The following is a 23,442-nucleotide window of genomic DNA, read 5'->3' as shown; positions in this document are numbered from 1 at the left end:
GTACTGATTTCTGTGGGACTGAAAAAAAATGCAGCTGCTTCTTCAAAGTCTTCCTGCTCCGTGGACGCGGTGAAACCTGACACCAAATTGTCTGGTAACGTTTATGCTTATTTACATACTAACAGTGATTGGTTGTTTACTGGGGGCTGTGCGCGCATTACTGTGCGCGCACTCTGACCATCCTGTGAATATACACACAGCAGAGGGAGAGAGAGAGAGAGCTGGTAACGTATCAGCTTCGTGTCACCTTTTCAGCTGATTTTTTTCCCACCACTGCGGATTAATCTGTCAACTTGAAATGTATTCATTTTGTGAGTATATTAAAAATGTGCCTTCTCAACTTCTCACATTTTGATTTGAGTGGGCAAGATATTTGAGGGAGCACTGCCCCCTCTTGCCCCTGCGTCACTACACACGCAGTAGCCCATGTATAAGGTTCAAATTTAAAAAAAAATGTTTTAAAAGAGGTATTAACTCATTAATTTATTTTAACTTGTTGATTGCCATTGATGGCAAAACAATGACGCCACCCAGTCAAAATGGATTAGACGTCTAGCGCCGCCAATGGCACAGAAAGATGAGCATTCACGGCCAGTCTCATCAACATCAATGCCATGCAATGAGTCAAATGCTATGAAAAAAATCTTAACCTTAGAGTGTTACATAGGGCCATAACCAATGCGTATGTTTTTATTCATTTTAATTTGATTTAGTTATAATCACTAACTTGTTTTTTTCTTTTAATACAAAAAGTCACTTGCTCCATAAATGGGTAATAGTCAAGTGTCAATGTTTGAATAGCTATTAGGAGTGGGACCAGCAAATGACCTGTAAATGCCCCAAAACCCTGGAAATCGGACAGAATAACTGTAAATGCTCTGGTTTCAAATGAACAGACGTTCCCCGTCTAAATGATTAGGCGTCGAGCACCATCAATGCAGCCTTATAGTTAACTGAGACACTATTATGGTGGAAGATTTTGGTAGCAAGTTGTTGGTTCCCTTTTTTTTTTTTTTTTTTAAACAGTGACACCTTTTAAAAACGATATCTCGATTCTTGGCAGGAGCATATCGATAACTTTTTGGGATACAAAGTATCACGATATATCACCATTTCGATATATTGTCACACCCCTAATAGGTATCCACTGTAGTGACAACTGTCTATGAAAGGGTTAACATACCTGTCCATCTGAGAATTTTAATGCAAAAAGTTATCTTAATTACAAATAGGAACTGTGAGCGTAACACAACAGGGACTAGGACCCAGCATCATGTCTTGCGTGACACCAGTCTACAAGTTGTGTTTGTCCCAACAGGCGCACATTCTTGTGTGAAAGTATGGAGAAGTCTACAGTTTGTGCATTGGTTCTAGCTCTAAGTGCAATTGTGCAATTTAACACAGTTTTTACTCAGGATTCTAAGAGCAATCTAACAGGTGAGATTTTAATTTGTTTAGCCATATATTATGTGTATTAAAATTTTGCTGCAGGTATCACAATGTAGTCTAAATCACTGTTTTGTTTTTTTTCTACTCAGGCATTCTTCCAAAAGCGGGCCAATGTCCTCGTCTACTTAAGGTGCTGCCATCAAAGAAAGGGTGTGCATGTGATGAAGACTGCCCTGAAGACCATAAGTGCTGTGTCTTTGACTGTGGAGCTGTCTGTGTCCCTCCTTCTTTCAGTAGGAGCCACATTAGTTTTCTGAAGGAAATCAAATGCTCATGTGTCCTTCTGTGGAACACTCCATTCTCCTATACTACCTGCTTATCTTGTGATGTTCTGGTGATTTTTTTTCAGGTAAGCCAGGGTTGTGTCCTCGGAGAAACTGGGGCTCTGGAATGTGTGCCGAGTTTTGCTCTGATGACAGTGACTGTCCCAATGAGCAGAAATGCTGCCACAACGGATGCGGACATGAGTGCATTGCACCGTACAAAGGTGAGATTACATTTACTGTACCCAGTGAGTGGAAAATTCATAAATTTAATACTTTCTGGTCTATAACCCTACATGCATGCTTGTTTTTATGTTATGTGTGTCAGTGAAGCCAGGCCGCTGCACTCTACCCCAAGGAACTCCTATGTGTGCGGAGTACTGCTACCATGATGGCCAGTGTCCAGCTGAGCAAAAATGCTGCAGGACAACCTGTGGTCATGCTTGCAGTCAGCCCTGCTGAGTGGACATCAATCAACAACACAGATTAAGAATGCATTGTCTTGTTTTATCTTCAACATATACTTGGGTAGGGTGTCAGAATAACCAGCGGCCTCTAAAACGGTGGCCTCATACTAATAAATAATGATATTTAGCCACTTCTTAGATTTAGCTTAAATCATTTCCTTTGTGATGTTTGAAAAGTAATAAATGTCTTACATGTCCTGAAATGTTATTAGCTTTTTTACACAAAGCAGCATAATTTGTAAAATATTACATCATGCTTTTACGCTGTGATTAGGTATTGTATTGTATCGTACAAATCCATTTCGTTTTCATTAAAAATGCATGATTGCTACATAAGAGTTAAACCTCGATCTTCAGACCCGGCTTGCAATAACGGACTCTCGATTCAACCGACAGGTTCTGCTGGAAATAATAGCGTTCATAGAAACCATAGGCGGAGTTTGACTTTTGGGGAAGGGTGGGCACAACATGTTGATGACCCCGAAAATGCAGTGTCAGCAATAAAATTAACGTACAAGAATATTTAGAATAATAAGTTGACAATGAGCGTTTTTTGTTTCCCACCATTCTTGAGGGGAATTCTAAATCAGGCTGCTTAGGCAATAGTACTTTTTGCCAAGATTGTCATCCGTTGAATTATGGTATGCCTGCCAGTGTCGTGCCAATGTAGTTATCCCAATCAAAATTTGTATCCCCGGGGCGAAACCATATGGCGGTAGATTTGTGTCTTTATTATTCAATCCAAAAAATATTGCTTCAATCAAAATATATATTTTCAACCCAAAAAAAAAAAAAGGCGCTTCAATCAAAAAAAAAAAGTGTTTGAATGCAAAAGTAAATTTGAAACTCAAGATGTATGTGAAAGCTGTTTTTCAAGTTTTTTAAAATTTTTTTTTTTATTGAAGCAACTTTTTTGATTTTGGCTAGGACATTTTTGTCTTTATTATTCAATCAAAAAATAAGTTGCTTCAAAAAATATTTTCTAAAAGAAAAATAACCAATCAAAAAAACAACAATTTCAATCATGGAAAAAGTTTTTGAATGCGAAAAAATATTTGAGATTTGAAAAATTTACATTTGAACACTTAATTTTTCATCGAACAAGTTTTCTTTGATTGAAGCAATCCTTTTTGTGTTTGGGCCATATTATTTGTGTCTAAATCATTTAATCCCCCCAAAAGTTGCTTCAATCAAAAAAAATATATTTTCAATCAAAGAAAAAAATCATTTGAAAAATAAAATTGCCCTCCCCTAATTTTTGGGGGGGAATTATATGCAAAGCAAATGACCATCTAAGTTGCTAGTCACATGATCTGTTCGAAAAATAACTGACCCATTATAAAAATATATTTTGTTAATTTCATTCATTTTTGTTGCAGTTTTTTTTTTTTTTTTTTTAACAACTTTTTTACAAACAGGAAAGTCAATTACATGCAATGACACTCTTCGGCCGCCGGGGGGCCGCTGGCCCCCCTAAAAATCCATTTATGATAGGAACTCGGAATTCACCTCGGATTAGCAAGCGAAGTCCATTTGTTATATAATTGCCTGGTGTTTTTTTGCTTATACAATCAACACAGCTTGCTACTGTAGCTCTTGCCTCTAGGTTGGCTTGGAAAGACTCAGGACGACCTCTACCAATCTGATCTTGGAACATTAAGTAGACAGTGCAGTGCCAACAAAATTGAGGTGTGTCGCAGAATATTTCACTACACTAACCCGTCAAAAACACTACGGAAAAAAATGTAAACAGAAAACCAAGGGAAGTATGGAAGAAGTGTTTCAATTTAAAGGAAAATCTGAAATGAAATTAGTCCATTAAATTGAGGTTTAGCTGTATACATAGAAGACGGCTCTTTAAACATTGGCTCAGGAAAGAAACCATTTGCAGTTTATTTTCCCCACACCCACTTCAACATGGTGACCTAATGTGCTGGGATGAGCTTTAGACACAGAAACCTCTGTTTGTCTGCCCCATTTGCGTTTGCTTCAACAGTACATAAATGAAGGCAGTCAGAGGGAAGTAATCCAGTTTCACCCAAAGAAAGGTACTCAAAGTGTGTCTTAGCTCATGTTTAGAATGGTCATTTTTCACTGTAAAATGAAGGCATGATAATGTAAATTTTTTGGTAGTACACAATATATGGAGAACAAATACTTCCTCCTTGGTTAAGTAGGCCAAACTTTGATGTGAAATAAGTCTGAATTTAATCAGATGCATAATCGTGGAGTCTGGAAAAGCCGTAGTCAACTAATACAGCAGTACTGAAATCCCTGATTGTCATGGATCCAATTTAATGTCTGAAATGTCATCACTAAAATGTAATGTCATCATTAAATTTAATGTCATCATTTTAAAAACATGATAAATGCTAAGTTACATTTTCATTTTGTCTGGCCGTTCTTTTTTATGCATATACAGTATCACAAAACACCCCTCGCATTTCTGCAGATATTTAAGTATATCTTTTCATGGGACAACGCTGACAAAATGACACTTTGACACAATGAAAAGTAGTCCGTGAGCAGCTTATATAATAGAGTTGATTTATTTTCCCCTCAAAATAACTAAATACAGTAATTAATATACAAGCCCTTGGCAACAAAAGTGAGTACACCGCATGGGAACTGAAAGCACTCCTCTAACGAGTCACATGACATTTTGGAGGGAAAATGACGAGCAGTACTCAATTTGGACATTTAGGGATGTACATCGTTCCCATGCGGTGTACTCACTTTTGTTGCCAGGGGTTTAGATATTAATAACGATATTTTGAGGGGGGGGGGAAATGAACTATATTATATAAGCTGCACACAGACTACTTTTCATTGTGTCAAAGTGTCATTTTGTCATTGTTGTCCCATGAAAAGATACACTCTAACTGTCACTTCATAAGGTACAATCTTTTCATCATTGAAACAATAAATACATTTTTTATGGAGACATGTCAGGAAGGGCACACAACATAAACTGTGCAAAACAAATCATGCAAGTGACTCTAGGCAACCCCTTCCAGGACATGCCAAAAGTCGCAACAACAACTTAACCAATGTATTACATGTGTCGTGAACGCTTTGAAAAAGGTACAACTGGCATCTTCTGGGGCCCCATGGATGGACAGTCATCAAAAGCTGCTTTTGGACTGTAGTAACCTGAGTACTTAGTTCCTTTAACTATAGGCCTCTCCAGCAGTTATAGGAACTATCCTACACCAGGCAGTCGTGTTCGCAAATGGGTACTGCGCCTGAAATTAACTGCTGTGATGTAGTCTGTGCCAGTGATACATTATTTACTTGCCACCCACATCGCTGGCAAAATAAAACCGTGAAAACAAAGCTGAACGGAAAACAACGAAATGGAGACTGTCAAGGACACAGCGGCAATTCTTGCATGTTTGAAGGGAATAGTTTCCATCGGGGGGCAAATCCAGCATCTAACGAGACTGGAATAGATTTAATACAGGATCGTTTTTTTTTTTTTTTTTAAATATAGCGACTCCACGAGACATGCGAGTATGGAAGAGGCGTAGACGTGATTTCAGCATATCACCAAACACCTATGTAATCGAGTTCCTACGGCACCACTGAAAGTCCCTACCTCAGAGTAGGAACTGAAATGGTTCGCAGAACTCGAGTTTCTGGTCCCTAGTTCCTACATGTGCGAACACGCAAAATGACATCATTGTCCCCCATAAGGTTCTAGAGAATTGCGGATAGTTCCTACAGTGTGAAAGCAGTTAAATACATTGTATGAAGCTCAACTGGCCAAATAATAGCCGAAAGCATTTCACATTGAGTGCAAAACAAAATTAAGAACACTTGTTAGGTTTAAATCTCAGTTGCCATTTATAATTTTGGCCTCCAATAATATTAGACATCAGTGCAAACTAAATAAAAAATACAGTGTGGGAAATTTGGTCTTAATTAGTCCTCTAGCCAGTGACGTGCGGTCAGGGGAGGCAGGTGAGGCAGAGCCTCACCTGTCATCATGACAAAAAAATAATTATAGCATCAAATTTATATTAATATTTGTCCTTTGCTCTTTCTTTATGACTCATTTCAAACATTTTTTATAGTCAAAATCGCTGAATTTGCCTATTTCCTGTTCAAATAAAGAAATGAAACGAGAGGTGCGGCAGCAACGAGTAAAGCCTCACCTCTGATTGCGCAATCCTTAACAAACTGGGTTGATACATGGAATTGGAGCGTGCTGGTTGCCGTACATCTGCATGTCGCCATTATAATGTTTCCAGATACGTTTATTTGACCTGATTTTCCTCAGTCTGGCTAATGTCTTTAACCCTTAAAGTTTAATGTTTGTTAGCGACATAATTAGTTTTGCTGATGGGAAATAAAACCGCAGTGAAAAGACACAGGCTGCGGCAGATAGTACTCTGCCGCACTGCAAGGGGGCGTACGTGAAACTGGACTTTCCGTTAAAAGTGGACGCGGTTAACACAACGCCAGAGCTAAAAGGTTTGCTTCAAACTACGGGACAGAGGATAACTCGCGCTTTTCAAACGGACTGGTACACCCGAAAAGACTGTCTATGTGGCTGTCCTTCGAAAAATCGCCTTTGCTGCTTTCCCTGCCTTTTCTTCTCAACTTGTGCCAATGTCTGGACTAACACGAGATATTGTGACATTAAAAAACTACCACGAAGCCTCAGCAAACATGAGAGCTCGACCACTCACATTCAAAGCCTGTTTGCTTTAAAAACTTTTGGAAGCTCAAGGATCGATTTGGCTTTGACGAACAGCGGAAGCTCAACGGTAGCATCCTCAAAAGCTAAGGTAAAGAAAAGAGTTTGAAAGACCTCATTAATGCAACCTGCATCCTAGCTAAACAGGAGTTAACATTTCGTGGTAACGATGAGCGTGTAGCTCTTCTAAAAGTGGCATACATGTAGAACGATTACATGGTTTTGCTGAGAAAGATGAAAGGTTAGCTAGACATTTGGACACATCCACTGTGTTTTCTGGCATGTCAAATAGAACACAGAACGATCTAATTGAAGCAATCCTCTCCATTGAGGCGGAGAGATTTTTTTTTTTTAAAGTAAAGGAAAATAAGGAGGACTTTTACTAAAAGGGCGTAGGTTTGCATAGGGACGGTAGGGACATAACACTACCAACTTTTCAGCATGCTAAAATTGTCCCCACCAACTTTTAAGCAACCTTACCTTTTTTGCATGATATAATGTTCAGTTATATAGAGAATTTAGATCTTTCAATAGTTCCATATGTTGTAAGGATAGAATTGACCCTACCATTATTAAGTGAATTATTTTCACTATGTTTATGTTTGCTAATAAAAACCAGACATTTATTCAGGAAGTTTTCAAAATGTTTCTTTAGTATTTTTTGAAAACAAAGGTTTGAATTGAACAGTGTATCATCTAAACCAATGCACGTAAAAGTTATTATCAGTAGATAAGGATTTGTTTTGCATTGATCATTTTGCCTATTAATTAATTAGGTTCATATACATTAGAAATGTGGCCCTTTGCCCCCTTCATCCAATCTGTTTGGTCTAATTAATGTCCCGTCCCCAGCAAAAAGTGTACCTACATGCAGGTTATGCTGTTATATCGTCCCTACGAATGTTGAGACAAAACCTATGCTCTTCCAAAGTAACGCCGGTTTTTGTGGTGAAGGACAGGCACAAGACCACAAACAGTTTTCATTTCAATCTTATTTAATTAAAAAAAAAAAAAAAAAGCTTGGACCAAGAAAAATACAATAGAATATTTAAAAACTAAATTTTGGCCTTAAATAAAATATTATTTGTTTTTCTTTTCACACTTTTTGTTTAGCAATCTGTAATAAATTGATTAAAGTTTCAGAATTAAAAGTTTTAAAAACAACTGAATATTTCACTAAAGGTCAGAATTGAATTCTGTGGTTTTGTACACCACTCTTTACTCTCATTTATGTTGCATTAATTATAGAATGGTGACGGCCAACACATTGAGGGTGTAGAGCAAATGCATGTTATTTTCTTACTTTTACGTATCGATAATATGTACCGTGTGTGCCTGTTTTGTAAAGAATGCTGATGAGATATGAAATAACCAGTAGCCAATTGAATAAGCTACCCTTTTTGGTTTATATATTTGGAAATCTGACACTAAAGGAGTCAGTGCCTCACCAACCATGAACCTCACCGCACGTCACTGCCTCTAGCATAGTGTTTTCGAATCGCTGCACCACAGCAAGAGGCCTAGAATTCATCAGTTGTGCCACTGGAATTTATCCACCTCCACTTAAAGCAACACTAGGTAACTTTTCAACGTAACAAAATATCTTCACATTTATGATGCGACTGAGAACTAGTTGAAAGACACATCTTTTATATCTTGAGGGAGTCTGTATCGCTTTCACCGGCTCTAACTTTGAGGAAGGTGTCAGGAACCCTGCCACACAAAAAAACTACTCATCTGCTGACTGCGTTACAGCATACGTCACTTCCCCCTTTCATTATAAACACTGACGTCGATGTGAACGCTTTTGCAAATTCTACAAAGATGGCAGAGCAACAAAAGAGACAAAAAGTTTTGTCCGAGAAGGGAAAAAAAGGCTACCAGGGATAAAAGGATACTCAAGAATAAATGTTAGCTCAGCTTTCACTCGCTGGCGTGATGCCCCCCACAACCGAACTCGTCATCGGTAGCTAGAGGTTAGATCGGGCCAAAAAAATTCCAGGCCGACCCCAACTTGATTTGCAGGCCCGAGCCCGAAAAAAAAAACGAGATTGTATGTTTTATTTGTAGGCGCGAGCCCAAAAAACATGAAATTTTATGTTTTATTTGTAGGCACGAGCCTGAAAAAAAAGAATTTTTTTATATTTGTGAGGACTCAGGAGGAGGAGGAAATTTTGTTTTGTGTGATCACATTTGTGACGATACCTGTGCATAATGATAACAAATTAAAGCCAGTCTTTTGTAACAAATTCTCCCAGTTAAACAAGACTGTAAGATGCATATTCAATAAACATTTATATCTTTTACATTTGTGTGCCTGTTCTATCAGGCTAATAGTGGATTTCGACATTTAATCTCTCCGAGTTGGCAGGAAAAATAAACGCAAGTTTTCTTAATGTTTAAGTGGTCTACATATTTTTATGATCATAAATGTATTTACACAACAAAATGACGCTGGAAAAGTTTGTTATATTTCCCGAGAGCAAAGCGCCACATTTGTTTATATTCAGCGAAGCCGACACAGGTTTCTGTATCGCATCTTCAACAATCAATTTGAAGCCTTTCCATACCCAACTCCTACAGGTGCATGTTTACCTTTTGAATTCCCCCGTTTTTAGTTTGTTTTTCACGTCTTACTGCTCCATATCGAAAAGGAAATACCAGGATGCGGACTCCCGGAGGGCGTCAGGGCAGGCGGGGAACATTTAAAAAAAAAAAAAAGGGGGGGGCCACCGTGTTCACGTGCGCAGGCTTCCTCTGTTTTATCCAATTTATTTATTTTATAACAAGTATTCCTTAGTTTAACATACATACATCGCTTTAGTATACATAGATAAATATGTATTTATTATATAAAAAGTTAGCGAGAGAGAAGTCCGGCCTGACCCGAACGTAAATAATTGACATTTTGGGCCCAACCCGGCCCGGGCTCGATCGTTAGCCACATGGTTGCTAACCGTCATATGCTATTGTTTAGCAACAACAGGATTCATTAGCTTATTACTAGTCATCCTTTACATAGCCACTGAAAACAGAATTGTCGTTTAATTAATCTGCAGGTGACTGGGAGATCGTGATTTTACGACACTGTGTGGGTGTGCACTGGTCCTCATGGAAAACGGTGTTCCTTAAGGGAAAACACTACCGCTTTTGTCCCACGGCGTCGGTAAAATTGACTCAAACTCAAAAGTTACCTCGTGTTGCTTTAATACCCCCCGCCCCCCCCAAAAAATAAATTACTAATAAATTCGTTGTTCCTCTATTCATGCCATTTTAAAGTGAAAGGAAGAACATTAAAATAGTCCCCTACTAGAAGAGAAAAAGCTAATATATTTTGTATCTCCTTGACGCTGTTCATCTACAACGGAATAAATTCTTTGAGTTCAACTGAACGGCCATATTTTACATTGAATTAATAAGTTTTTTTTTAATTAATATTTTGTATATTGAGATATATTTATCACCTGTTGATGTTTTTAGAACGTTTGTTTGGAGATGTAATGTGAGGGTTTTTTTTTTTGTGTTAAAATCTTCTTGGCTAGATAAAGGTTGGAAGACACTGCACTGTGTATGTTCGGAGAAACTCAAGTGTAACTAAAACTACTAGTCAAGTCAAACATTCTGCTCACCTGTTTCCTTACGCTTGACAACTACAGAAATCATCTCTTACATCCATATCCAATACAAAGATTGTGTTTGCATGTCCTTAGGCAACCATATGTAAACATGTATTCTGGACAAATAGAAGAAAATCAATCAGTTATCCCCTGAAAAGGGAATATTTACCAGTGGATTCAACTAAAGTAACGAAGTAGAGTGGGTCATCTGTCCCAACATGTCTCAAAGTGGCGGGACACCCCTTATTTTCCGGATTACGTTGGCAATCCGTTTGGCCAGTCCAGGGGTGGGCTCCTCTATTTGAAAATTACGGGTGAGCAGGTTGAAAAGGGATCCATAACCCACAGCCAACACAGTGCAGGTCAAGCAGATAACGTTGTAAGGCATGCTGAAGTCTGGAGTGGGTAGTTGCACCAGCAGAGGCTCAGTGTAGAGGCGCACAAAGTAGCTGGACTCTTCTTTGTTGGGGAAGCTGGAAATGGACAGCAAGAAAAGAATTACAGGAGATCTTTTGACCTAGTAGAGTTATGCCGAACTCAAACTATCACGACGGTCACATGGTCAGATCAAAAGACATGGTGTCATGAAGTCGTAGTGTGTCTTGAAAAGGGGCAAGTGGTCACACTACAGGACCAGAGCCTGCATGACTGCGAAGAGCGCAGTCAGACAGTAGACGTCATCGGGAGGCGGGACATTGAGTCACAGTGACGGAGGCACTTCATATACTGTAATAATAGTATGATAGTCCTCTGCTCAGAACGGGAAAAAAAGAAACTTCTTCCTGGATGGCAGGGAGCTCTTCACCATTTCAAAAATTTATTACAAATGCAATTTTATTGATATTTCATTCAGATTTGTCCTATTTTATTCACTATTCAGTGATTATTAAAAGCTTTTAATCACATTGCATTTATGTTTCAGGGATCCTGTTTGTGAAAAAGGGGGTGTTGAATAAACCCTGAAAAAATGATTACCCCTCAAGAGTAGGCGCAATGTGTCTCATGGTTTATTGAAACAAAATCGGATCGGCAGACTCAGCAAAACTACAGGACTACTGGTAAGTATGGAAAAGATCCACCATCAAGTCTGTCAGTTTGTGCATTGCACAGGAAATTTATGGAGACAGGGACTGTGTTAGATAAGGGGAGGTGTGGGGGACCAAGAACATCTTATGAAAACATCGATCGTGAAGACCATCCTTTTCCCGTTCTCCCACAAAGTCCTTCTGTAGTATTGCCACACAGTTAGAGCGAACGTGTTTAACGGTGCAGAAAGACCTACGCAAGAACTTGCAATCATACGCAGGACGAAAGAGTCGGACTTAATACACTGGAGGACAAAAAAATCAAGCACAGTCTTGGTGTGCTTCGTGCAACTAATTGTGCCCATGTAGAAGTGTATAAAATGAGGGGGGAAAAAACCATTAATAAATGCTGATTACAATAAAACAAATTTAAAGTGAATATACTATTAATCTCCTCCGTGAATCATCACTATTGTGGTGGAGGGGTTTGTGTGTCCCAATGATCCTTGGAGAGATGCTGTCTGGGGCTTTATGCTCCTGGCAGGGTCACCCATGGCAAATAATTCCTAGGTGAGGGACCAGACAAACCATGGTTCAGAAGACCCCTTATGATGAGAAATACAAATGGACTCAATTATCCCTTGCCCTGAAGCAGGTTACCGGGGCCCCCCTCAGGCCTGGAGGCGCAGCTCAGAGGCGAGCGTCTGGTTGCCAGGCCTGTACCCACGGGCCGGGCACAGGCTGAAAAGGCAACGTGGGTCCCCCTTCCCATGGGCTCATCACCTGTAGGAAGGGCCAAAGGGGTCGGGCGGCAGCCAAAGGCAGGGGTGTTGGTGGTTCGATCCCCAGCTACGGAAGCCAACTCTGGGGACATGGAATGTGACCTCTCTGGCGGGGAAGGAGCCCGAGCTGGTGTGCGAGGCAGAGAAGTTCCGGAGAAGTTTTGGAGGTCTTGGAGTGTGTGCTGGAGAGCAATCCCTCTGGGGAATAACATATTGTGCTGGAGGACTTCAACGCTCACACGGGCAATGACAGTGAGACATGTAGGGGCGTGATTGAGAGGTATGCCCCCCCCCCCCGATCAGAACCAGGGCGGTGTTCTGTTTTGGGACTTCTGTGCTCGTCACTAATTTTCCATAACAAACACCATATTAAAAAAATGAGTGTGTCCATATGGGCACTTGGCACGAAAATACCCTAGGCCGCAGTTCGACGATCGACTTTGTAGTAGTGTTATTGGATTTGCAGACGCATGTTTTCGACACTTGGGTGAAGAGAGGGGCGGAGCTGTCAACTGCGCTGGCTATGATGGTGGGGGAAGATGTTGGCCAAACCTGGCAGACCCAGGCTGAGAACGTTTGAGCTGCTACCTCTCCTGCGTTGAGAAGAGCCCGCTGAGGTGGCTCGGGCATCTGGCTTGGATGCCTCCTGGACACCTCCCTAGAGAGGGGTTTCAGGCATGTCCCACCGGCGGGAGGCCCCAGGGACGGCCCCAGACGACTCTAGACATTACGACATATGAAGGATGTTTTCTTTATACGTTTCCCGAAACAAAAAACTCGAGAGGAAAAAATGTGAAGATAGAATCAACTTGCGTGGACTTTTAACGGCAGCTTGGTGAATCAATTCACATTTCATATACAGTAAACATTTTGTTGGGTTGGCATGGTCTTTCAGAGGACAAAGAGGTAAGCCATTTTGATATTGTTAACTTATTTTTTAGCGTGACGTTGTGCCGTGCTGCTTCTGTCCGACAATGAATGACCTGAAAAGAATTAGAATGGTATCCAACTGCCAGTTACCTTTTCTGTTGTTAAAAAAAAAAAAAAAAAACTTTAGTAACTAAACTTTGTAAACAAATTATAGAATTAAGATTTGTTATCAATGGAAAAAAGTTTTCGTTGGCTGTCACTGACGATCATTTGCGATCACTACACAAACTAACTAAATTACCCCCAAGAACGGTCAGAGACGTAGGACAACCAGAGGATATAATATATAAGAAAGACAAAGCTGGTGGTAAAGGATAGCTTGTTGAAACAGGAGAATGTCACGGTCAGTCGCGTAAGAAAAAGGTGTCGTTAAAAAAGCTAAGGCTATGCTTAGGTCGTCTCATTTTTTTCGTCTTTTTCAGCCCACGACACTCAAGCCATCTCTTTAACTGAACATTTATATGTTCTTCCACATCTTTCCTAGTGAATTTGGCACCAGGGACATCATTTTCGGAGAGAATTGGTAGTTTTAGCTCTGTAAACATCTTAGTACATGATTTCCATTAATTTCCTATTTGGGACAAACGGTGGCGTGTCCCCCCCTTAGCAACAGTAGCTAATGTCATGAATATTAATGAGCGGAAGTGACGTGTTGCTTGCGGTACGCCATTGCAGCTGTAATACATTTTTGAAATGGTAAAGAGACTTTGTGGACACCCTTTATATCCGGTGTCACATGCTGCCTACCTCTATACACTCAGTTTAAAATAAATAAGGAGAGACCGTGCACACGCAAAAGATGGCACACAGCAGTCACATTATGCAGCAATAAATCAGAGGAACACCTAGGATGTGTCACAATATGCAGCAGGACAAGCAGGAATACTGATACGCTAGACTTCTTGCAACATGGCCGTGAGGCGTCCGAGATGCCAGATCGGCAGTTGGTGAATATGTCACACAACACGAGGTTTATACTTACAAATTGCTGAAAAGAGGGCGTTCCTGTGTGGCATTTGTGTCCATGGCAACAATGCTTGGTACAAGAGAACTGACAACAGAAGACCTAAGCAATAAAGAGAGAAATTAGTACAATTTTAAAATACCAGCTACACTTTGACCATGAGTAACTTTAAAAACAAACTAGTGTTTGTTCAGCCACTTGGGATGATTTGACAAAACAAAAGCAAACACAAACCCAATATACAAGCCGTGATTGGGATCCGGAGTGTACTCAGTCCACTTGAGGAGAGCTCTTTCAAACTGCACTGTAACCTCCGTGACAGAGTTGGGAGGAAGCTGCACTAACATCTCCAGCATATGTGGCTTCACACGGTCTTTGGATGGCTGGTAGTGAATATAACCTGGGGTTGTAGGTCACACAACAGTTAGTTAAAGGAGGCATTCCATTACAAGTCTCTATATTGTATTTTATCATATTTGATATCATTTTTATCAGTTTTGCAAGCAAAGAAATTTGTGTTTACAATTCCCAGAATGTAATTTTCCACGCTTATATAGTTGGCCATTTTTGTTGGCCTCTGCAAACAGATTCTCATTATGGATTGGATATCTAGGGCCATCAATGGCAGCCAAAAACTTCATTGCGTGCCCTATTTATGGTTAAGTATAGCAGACTAATTTATAATTATTTTTTGTATTATGCTGTGAATGTGAGATTACAAATATGGATTAGAAATATGTACATCACTTTCTGGAAAAAAGCATTCAGTCATTATTAAAAAACAAAAACAAAAAATGTGCACATTTTAACATGCTTAAAGCAGTGAGTGAAAATACATTTTAATGATGCTCTTTACTCACTGGGACTGTTAGTCTTCCCCTTGCTGGTGACAGTAAGGGTGTGGATGTAGAGACGAAAGTACCAGGGCACCAAGTCCAGTAGTAGCACGGGGAACGACCTGTATGGGTGATTGTTGTACATCAGTGTGTGAATCTCTCCTGTTTGCAGCCCATAGCCCGCCACATAGCGCTCTGCATGGAGCAAAGGGCGCAGCATGTGACCTGTAGGAAGAAGAAAAGAGTGTGTTTTGACAGCCTATTTTGAGAAAATTTATGGCCATAAAAAGAATCACACAGAAATGGCTTAAGACTTTCTTTTTTTGTTTTTTCAACTTACCGTTACTAGATTTCCAGCGAATCAGAAGGTTGAGAGAGTGTGTTGGGCCAAAGGTGCTTTGTTGGGATAGGTCATAGACAGAGTAGGTCCGTCTGTCCCCTAGCACTACCGCTGAGCTAAGCAGAGGAGTAGGAGGACTAAGCTCCAACTGTTCTCCCTGGAAAATAACTACTCTTAAAATGTGTGAAGAAAGGATTTGAATGATTCGACTTTTTAGTGAGCAAATCAAACCTCAACGTTGTCTGAAATGTCAACGTAGATTTTACTGGAGGAAGCCAAAGGACATGCCTCTGTCAGGGTGCGGGAGAACATCTTGAAGAGAGACCACTCTGTGAAAAAGAGCAGTTCAACGAGATTGGTAAAACATGCTTCTGCTGTTTCCAACAAACTATAAACACAAGTCGGAATACCTGCCTCTTTTGCCTTGTCCAGAAGTGTGAAGGTCAAAAACAACATTTAGTGTCTGTCTCAGCTCCCATGAAATGATTTCGCACTGCGTGCCCTGGCACACAGGTCGTACATGTACTGCCTGGGAATGAAAATTGCTGTTGAAGAGCTTCTCTGACTTTAACAAGACTGCTAGTCCTGCCTGTGGGATCAAAATGTCAACATTAGGAAATAATTTGCTGGTGTTGGTTTATAAACAATAAATTCTCAAGATAACGCAAAGCATGTATTGACGATAAATTTGTGGTAGAATTAAACAGGCATTTTTGAGGACTTACCTTGGAGCCGCATGGCAAAAGCTTCTTCCAAGGTGTCAAATTTTCAGTGCAAACAATCTCGCGTGGGAGAGTGGCATAGCGAAGGAAACGCTGGTCGGTCACTTTGGAGGCAAGACAGAAAACATAGCATATAGTTAAAGCCAGTTTCATTAACGGATTCATTTTAGTTAGACTGACAAAAAGCTGTTTGAATGCCAAACCCTGATAGAGCTTAAGCTCTCATGGGGATAAAACGAGAAAGGGGGAGAGGGGGCTGTACATGTCTACTATTCTTCAAAGTGGGTAAGGGGGTGTGAATAGAGCACCCAGATTAGGCCTGAACGATATTGGAAAAAACTATTGTTGCGATTTTTTTTAGGTGTGCAATATATTGCGATATTATATTGCGATAGTAAAAAAAAAAAAAAAAAAAAAAATTTTTTTAAAGAAATATTCACTAGATGACTTGAATAGCTGTTTGGAAATACTTTGCATGACACACCGTGACCACAGTGTATTCATATAATACCGTTTCATTTGTGAATGATTAAGATTGCTGTATTATTATGAAGGGATCCAGGAAGCCATGTCTGCACAAAATAGATAATTTCTTGAACACAATATTTGACACTTCAACAGCAGCAAATACATGAAATGACAAATAAAAGAGCAGGTGCATTCGTCCCCTGAGTTTTTGACAAAATATAACAATAAATAACAACTTCGGTAAAATAACAACAAAGTTGTAAACATATTTGAACAAAAATATTAAATATGACAAATAAGAGTTGTTCACAAACTATAACAATAAATAAGAACCTCAGTAAAACAATAAAGTTGTCAACATATTTGAACTTAAATATTAAATCTGTCAAATAAAAGTGCAAGTGCATTAGTCCCCTGAGTTGTTTACACAAAATATAACAATATAGAACTGCAAAACTGCAACAAAGTTGTAAAAATATTTAAAAAATATTAAGTATCAAAACTTTATGTGCAGCTGTACTATAGTTATTTGAAAAATACGATTTACAGTTAATTTAAATATAAAAGAAACAGAAACTCAATTGAACTTGTAAATAATTGAACTGAATAACAGCAAATAACTGATGAATAACAGAACCATTTTAACTCCCAAATTTATGTATTTGTCTGCATATCGTCCACCTTCCTTGCTCAGCAATTCTCAACTGGGTCTCATAGGTTTTTGGCCAAGACTACTAGTTTATCCACCATTGCAGGCTTGAGACAACAACGTTGGCACGTAACAATGTTCCCACCTGTACTAAAAAGCCTCTGATGGGAAGCTCGTAGCAGGAATGCATAGATACCTGCGTTTTAAATGGTCCCACATGTTCGACGGATTACTTCTTGTTGAGGCAACCATGGCGAGGCACTGTCAACAGGGCTGTTTTTTGTTCCTTATATTCTTGTCGATAGCCAAAATACTTCCAAAACTCCTTTTGGAGACAGTCTTCCCTATTCAACGTGCTGCTTGATTGCTTGCTTTCACTTTGAAAACGGCCCCTCCTCCCTCCGCTCTGCTGTTCGGCCCCTCCTCCCTCCACTCTGCTCTAGCAGGGGAGGGGGAGGAGCCGATGACTGCGAGCTGGAGAGAATGAGAGACTGTGCACTCTCTTTCTCGCTCCTTGCTCAAAACAAACGTTTGTGGATTTAAAAAAATGAAATGAAAAAACTATCGCACGTCCTTGCGATGGGACTATTGCGCATGCGCACATCGCGATGGCGATGTTTAAACGATATATCGTTCAGGCCTAACCCAGATTCAAATGTATTTGCCAGAAGGGTGGGTTGGGGGAGCAATGGAGTTTCCAGTTGTTTTTTCAGGCGCAAAGTTTTTTTATCTTGCAGTTGTCGTGGAATGAAAAAGTTTAGAATAGCCCAGTCCCCAAACTTTACATGCAACTTTATGTTCCCATTGTTTTCCTCTTCAAATATGATGTGGCAAGGCTCCTAGGTATGGTCAAACATTTACATGCTTCATAGAGAAAGAAAAAAAAAAATCACGGAATAGTGGCCCTCTGGGATCCTTGCAGCAACTGTACCATTGCTTATCCCGAGTGGCTTGAAGGAGGCGCTTGGCTGAATGCTGTTGGTGGAGTCAATAAAGTTCAACGAAGCGCAGAAGATCCCCGACAAAACATTTGTCAGCTCACTCCACATGCGATCCACACTAAAGTAACCCAGAAAAAAAATCTCCATGACAATAAGCTTTTGGAACAATGTGAAAAACTAAAGAACACAAACTTTAAAGAGCTTTAGAGGAGCTTTTTTACCCGCTCGTGATCATAATAGGGAGATGGAATGGTATAAAGGACGACTCACTCTGTTACAGAGTCCTGGAACCAGACCCAGAGCTCAGCCCCAGGGGGAGAAGGCAGATAAGGTTGCCCCCACTGCATTGTCCTCCAGTAGCCCTGTGTGAAGGAGATGTGCAGCTCACGCACGGAAAATTTAGAGATGACCTGTCCCAGGGATTTGGGGAACAACCGGTAGTGGGATACTGTTGAGAAAAAGCAAAACTATATCATTTATCAGTGCAGTTTATCAGTCACTTACAGCAGTTGTAAAAGGTTTTTCTTCATTTATATGTCTTTGGTATTGTGTGGTCTTTAATGAATAACAATATTTCAATTTCTGCCTTTTCTTGGGGTATGTACAGATTAATGATATTCCCACTCATTTCATTGGGGAGAGATTATTATTTTATTCTTAAATTACCGTATTTTTCGGACTATAGGTCACAGTTTTTTTTCCATAGTTTGGCTGAGGGTGCGACTTATGTGTGAAATTATTAACACATTATTATATCATTTCACATGTTATTTTGGTGTTTTGGAGTGACACTGATGGTTTGGTAAACTTGTTAGCATGTTCTTTATGCTATAGTTATCTGAATAACTCTTAAATGCTATGTTACGTTAACATACCGGCCTTGTTCGGGTTTTATTGTTAATGCATCATGTAACATTATCATACTATATATATATATATATATATATATATACCATACTTATTCAGTGCGTTGTTCTCTATTGTAATTTTTTTTATTTTAAATTGCCTTTCAAGATGACATGTCTGTTCTATGTGTTGGATTTTATCAAGTAAATTTCCCCCAAACATGCGACTTATACTCTGGTGCAACTTATATATGTTTTTTTCCTCTTTGTTGGCCATTTTATGGCTAGTGCGACTTATACTCAGGTGTGACTTATAGTCCGAAAAATACGGTATTATTATTATTAAAACGTCTCAGGAAAAATATTACACAAAATACGACAGGGGGGGACATTCCCGCGTGTGTAACCATGATGACACCCAAAATATATTTGGACATACTTACTCCACCAATACGATTTTGGGCGGGTATGAATGATCAAAGCAGTGATTTGGAACTTGGTTACAAAGACCTTTCAAATCTGCATTTCATACTTTTCCGTGTATACCTTCCAAATGATAAAACCAAGCATTTGTTCATTACATTTCTACACACTGACAGCATATTAAGGAAAAGAAGACATTTTGTAGTTGCTGGCTGCCGCAAAAAGAGCATGAGGGTTAGTGTGTTACAAACGGTGTAAAACGGCGCTCTGCAAAACTCATATTAAAGTTGAATGCAATGATGTGGATGTGCAACATTTCAATCTCTATTTAGAAGAGAATATAAATGACAAGTTGGGATAAGGCCATTTTCTTATCACCACTGTGAGACATCCTCTCTTTCTGGTGTTCGTTATATGTGCAATTGATTTTTTTCAGATTCTTGTTTTTATCTGTCCCAACATTTTTATTTGTTGACACCATGAAATTTAAAATCCACCTGTTTTTCCTTAAAATGATACATTTTCACAGTATTAACTTTTGATCTGTCATCTTCGTTCTATTTTGAAAACAGAAATTTGGCAAACCCACATTATTGTATTTACTGCCTTCTATTTTGAATAGAAAATTGAAATTGGCCACTTCCACATTATTATATTTAGTCTTTATTCATAGGTTTTATAGCATCTGAACTTTTAGAATCCGGTTTGTGTTACTATAAGAATATTATTTGAGAGTAGGGATGTCCGATCCGATTTTTTTCAAAATGTGTTGCCCATACCGATCTGATACTGTTCCGATACCCATACTTTTAAACCAATTCAAACAATGCAAAAATAATCTAACCAGTAAATTACAAATCATATTGTTTGTAATAATGCAAGCCTTGTGGGTACCTCCACAAGAAAAGCTCTATTTACAAAGATTATACAATGATTTGTTTTATCATTAGTTTCTAAAGAGAAGTAGTCCCACTCATCGGACATGTTTGCCAAGTGGTTTGATTTACTGCAGTCAAAAAGCATGACGGTACTAAAAATACGCGAGTATTGGATCGGATCGGATCGGATCTTGTGACCAAACTAGATACTATTCGATACTCCAGATTCAGAAATACAGTGGTACCTCTACATACAATGCTAGTTCGTTCCAAGACCTTGGTCGTAATTGGCAACGGTCGTATGTCGAGCAGGATTTCCCCATAAGAATATAGTTCCATTTATTCGTTACACAACCAGAAAACCTACACTAAATACTTAATAAACTAAATAACTGCTGGTACCATTACAAATGGCAATTACACATGGCAAAACAAATTATAAATAAAAATTGGAACAATAATATAATAATAATTCCTGCAATAATGTAACGAATCGGGTTCTAATGTAGCGGATGTGTTTTGCGTGCTGTACCTGAATGGAACGCGTGGCTGACGTGACAGTGAGATAGGAGCGGTAGAGATTTTACTTTCTCTTTTAATGTTCTGTAGTTATTGGCGTCAACTGCAGCGGACAGTAGGCATGTTGTTTTGCACAAGTTCTGATATAAATCATTAGAAACCTGATGAAGCTGGCGATTTCTTTGGGGATGGTACCACAATAATAATTGACACCTTAACCCAAAAAGGAGGACTGTCGAGATTGTAGACATTCTACAGCCATATTGTCGAGCCAGTTAACGGAGGCGCACACCAGGTTCATATTTTTCTATCATTTCCATCTTCATTTCAATGGTAAGCGTCACCTTTTCCTTATTTTAACACCTGCATTAGCCACCGATGCGGATTCCTCTCACAGGAAAATCCACCGTGTGTCCGTCTTTCGGGAAAAAAAATAAACTGTGGCGCTGTGTCATCGGATTTAGAAACAAATGGCGAGTGAAATTTTACGTCTGGCGTTGAAAACATCCTGTGTCGATGCAATCATATGTCGAGGTACCACTGTAGCTGTATTGGCGCCGATATCGATACAGAGTAGCGGATCAGAACATCACTATTTGAGAATACGTCTGATAACAAATACATGTTTGCAATTTGACAGCCAAAGGAAGGAAAACATGCAAATAAGAACTTTAGAAGGAGAATGGTGAATTAAACACTGTCAATTAGGAGTGGAAATCTCTTGGTACCTCACGATACGATACAATTTGCGATACAAAGCTCACAATAACGATGATCTGACAATATGGCAACACAACGATTATCGATACATTAGTCAGGAAATCATTCTAGGATATTCTACAAACAACTAATGAACAAAAAAACAAGCTTCTGCTGTGAATTGGAATGAGTTTATCACTTGTTAGACGTTCAATCCGTTTGAAGTGGGAGTCCCAGTTCAAATGGATTGGACATCTATGGCCGTCAGTGATAGCCAATGCCAGGCAATGAGGTAATTTTGGGCCATTTAAGGCTGTTTTCTGTTTTCCTGTTGATTGATGGTTCTTGACGCCCAATCATTTAGACTGGGAACGTTTGTTCATTCGAAACCAGAGCATTTACAGTTATTCTGTCTGATTTTCCAGGCATTTACAGGTAACTTGCTGTTCATTTTGGGGCATTTGCAGGTCATTTCCTGTTGAGTTTGAGTCACTGCCTATTGATTCGGGTGATTCCTAGGTCACTTCCTGTTCTGTAACTTAAAATAAACAGGAAGTGACCCATTTACTACCCCCAAATCAACAGGAAGTATTTGAAAATCAACAGGTAAATGACCTTAGATGGCCCAAAATTACCTCATTACCTGGCATTGGCTGTCACTGACAGCCATAGACGTTCAATCGAACATATGTTCATTCGCTGCCATCCCTCCCACGTCAAATGGATTGGATGTCCACTAGTGATAAACTCATTCCAATTCACAGCGGAAGCTTGTTTTTCTGTTTATTAGTTGTTTGTAGAATATCCTAGAATGATTTCCTGACCAATGTATAGATAATCGTTGTATCGCCATATTCTTAGATCATCTTTATCGTGAGCTGTCTCGCAAATTGTATCCTATCGTGAGGTACCACGAGGTTACCACTCCTAATATACAGTGGGGAGAACAAGTATTTGATACATATCAAATACTTGTTCTCCCCACTGTAAAAGCAGTGATAGAAGCACTGCTATAAAGCTTTCCTTTCCCCTTTTTCTCAACCGTCTTCCACATTCCCCACTTTTACAGTTTTGTTAATGTTTTGAAACTTCTTCAAAGGTAACATAGGCTAACGTTGTTGTTCGACTCCGATTTTACCTTTGTTTCCTCCCATGAAATCAGTTTCCCACAGGGTACGGAATTGAAAGCTCGCGTAAATATCCCCCGACTGTAGCGGCCTGATGACCAGCTCCTCTTGAAAATCATCTTTCTGTGCAGAACCGCTTGAAGAGTGGACAGAAACCGGGTCTGAACGTTCCTGTCGGTCGATAGAAGTCCCTTCTCCAACCTGGGTCGCTTCCCAAGTTTTTTGATCGGTCGTTTTATCGACGTTTTGTTCAGTATTGTGCTCCGTGATACGATAGCCGGTGTCCAATGTCGAGTCTTGACTGCAAGCGGGGACAAATATCGACGAACTAATGAGAAGAAAGAAGGAAACAGTGCTCCGGCACCTGCTGTATGCCATTTTTCTTCTTCTTCTCGTCCGACTTGAGTTGTTCCTGCTTCCTCCTCTTCTTCTTTGTGTTTCCAGCAATTTGGCCTCATCGTGGCGTATACTGCCCTCCTCAGGCATTATGCTTCGATTTCATGATATCCTTGAATACAGCTCAGTCTCGTGTAATCAACTAGTGATTCCAAATTCTTCAATCTCCCCCCTAAAATGGAGGGAAAAGGGGTAAATCTTCCTGACAATGACAGTATTTTAGGAAATATTTCCCCTCAAATCAACCAATGGATTTGGGCGTAGAACAGTCACGTGACATTAAACGCACATGCTTTGTTTTGCACAAATCGTCCCTCTTATGGTTATTGCAACAACGGTTCAATGAAATAATATATTGATAGCCGGTAGCAGTTTATTTGAAATAATGATGTAGTTACAC

The 23,442-nt window shown here is 39.6% G+C and overlaps 2 protein-coding genes across 2 annotated transcripts; one reads left to right on the top strand and one right to left on the bottom strand.

Moving 5' to 3' along the window:
- wfdc2 (WAP four-disulfide core domain 2) lies at positions 1-4,506 on the top strand. The gene is made up of 5 exons (XM_057817002.1): positions 1-94; positions 1,319-1,437; positions 1,539-1,682; positions 1,799-1,936; positions 2,041-4,506. The coding sequence occupies exons 2-5, from the start codon at positions 1,341-1,343 to the stop codon at positions 2,172-2,174; spliced, it is 513 nt and encodes a 170-aa protein (XP_057672985.1). The 5' UTR covers positions 1-94; positions 1,319-1,340; the 3' UTR covers positions 2,175-4,506.
- On the bottom strand, positions 3,091-23,295 carry pigt (phosphatidylinositol glycan anchor biosynthesis, class T). Its single transcript, XM_057816966.1, has 11 exons — positions 22,658-23,295; positions 18,426-18,603; positions 18,146-18,273; positions 16,101-16,201; positions 15,790-15,964; positions 15,607-15,704; positions 15,376-15,532; positions 15,060-15,260; positions 14,434-14,599; positions 14,218-14,301; positions 3,091-10,971 (listed from the first exon to the last, which is right to left on the bottom strand). Exons 1-11 carry the CDS (start codon positions 23,130-23,132, stop codon positions 10,722-10,724), a joined length of 2,013 nt encoding a protein of 670 aa, XP_057672949.1. The 5' UTR covers positions 23,133-23,295; the 3' UTR covers positions 3,091-10,721.
- Positions 23,296-23,442: the final 147 nt, after the last annotated feature.

This window comes from Corythoichthys intestinalis, chromosome 2, assembly GCF_030265065.1.
Source record: "Corythoichthys intestinalis isolate RoL2023-P3 chromosome 2, ASM3026506v1, whole genome shotgun sequence".
Classification (NCBI taxonomy): domain Eukaryota; kingdom Metazoa; phylum Chordata; class Actinopteri; order Syngnathiformes; family Syngnathidae; genus Corythoichthys; species Corythoichthys intestinalis.
This window is presented reverse-complemented; position numbering and strand designations above follow the sequence as displayed.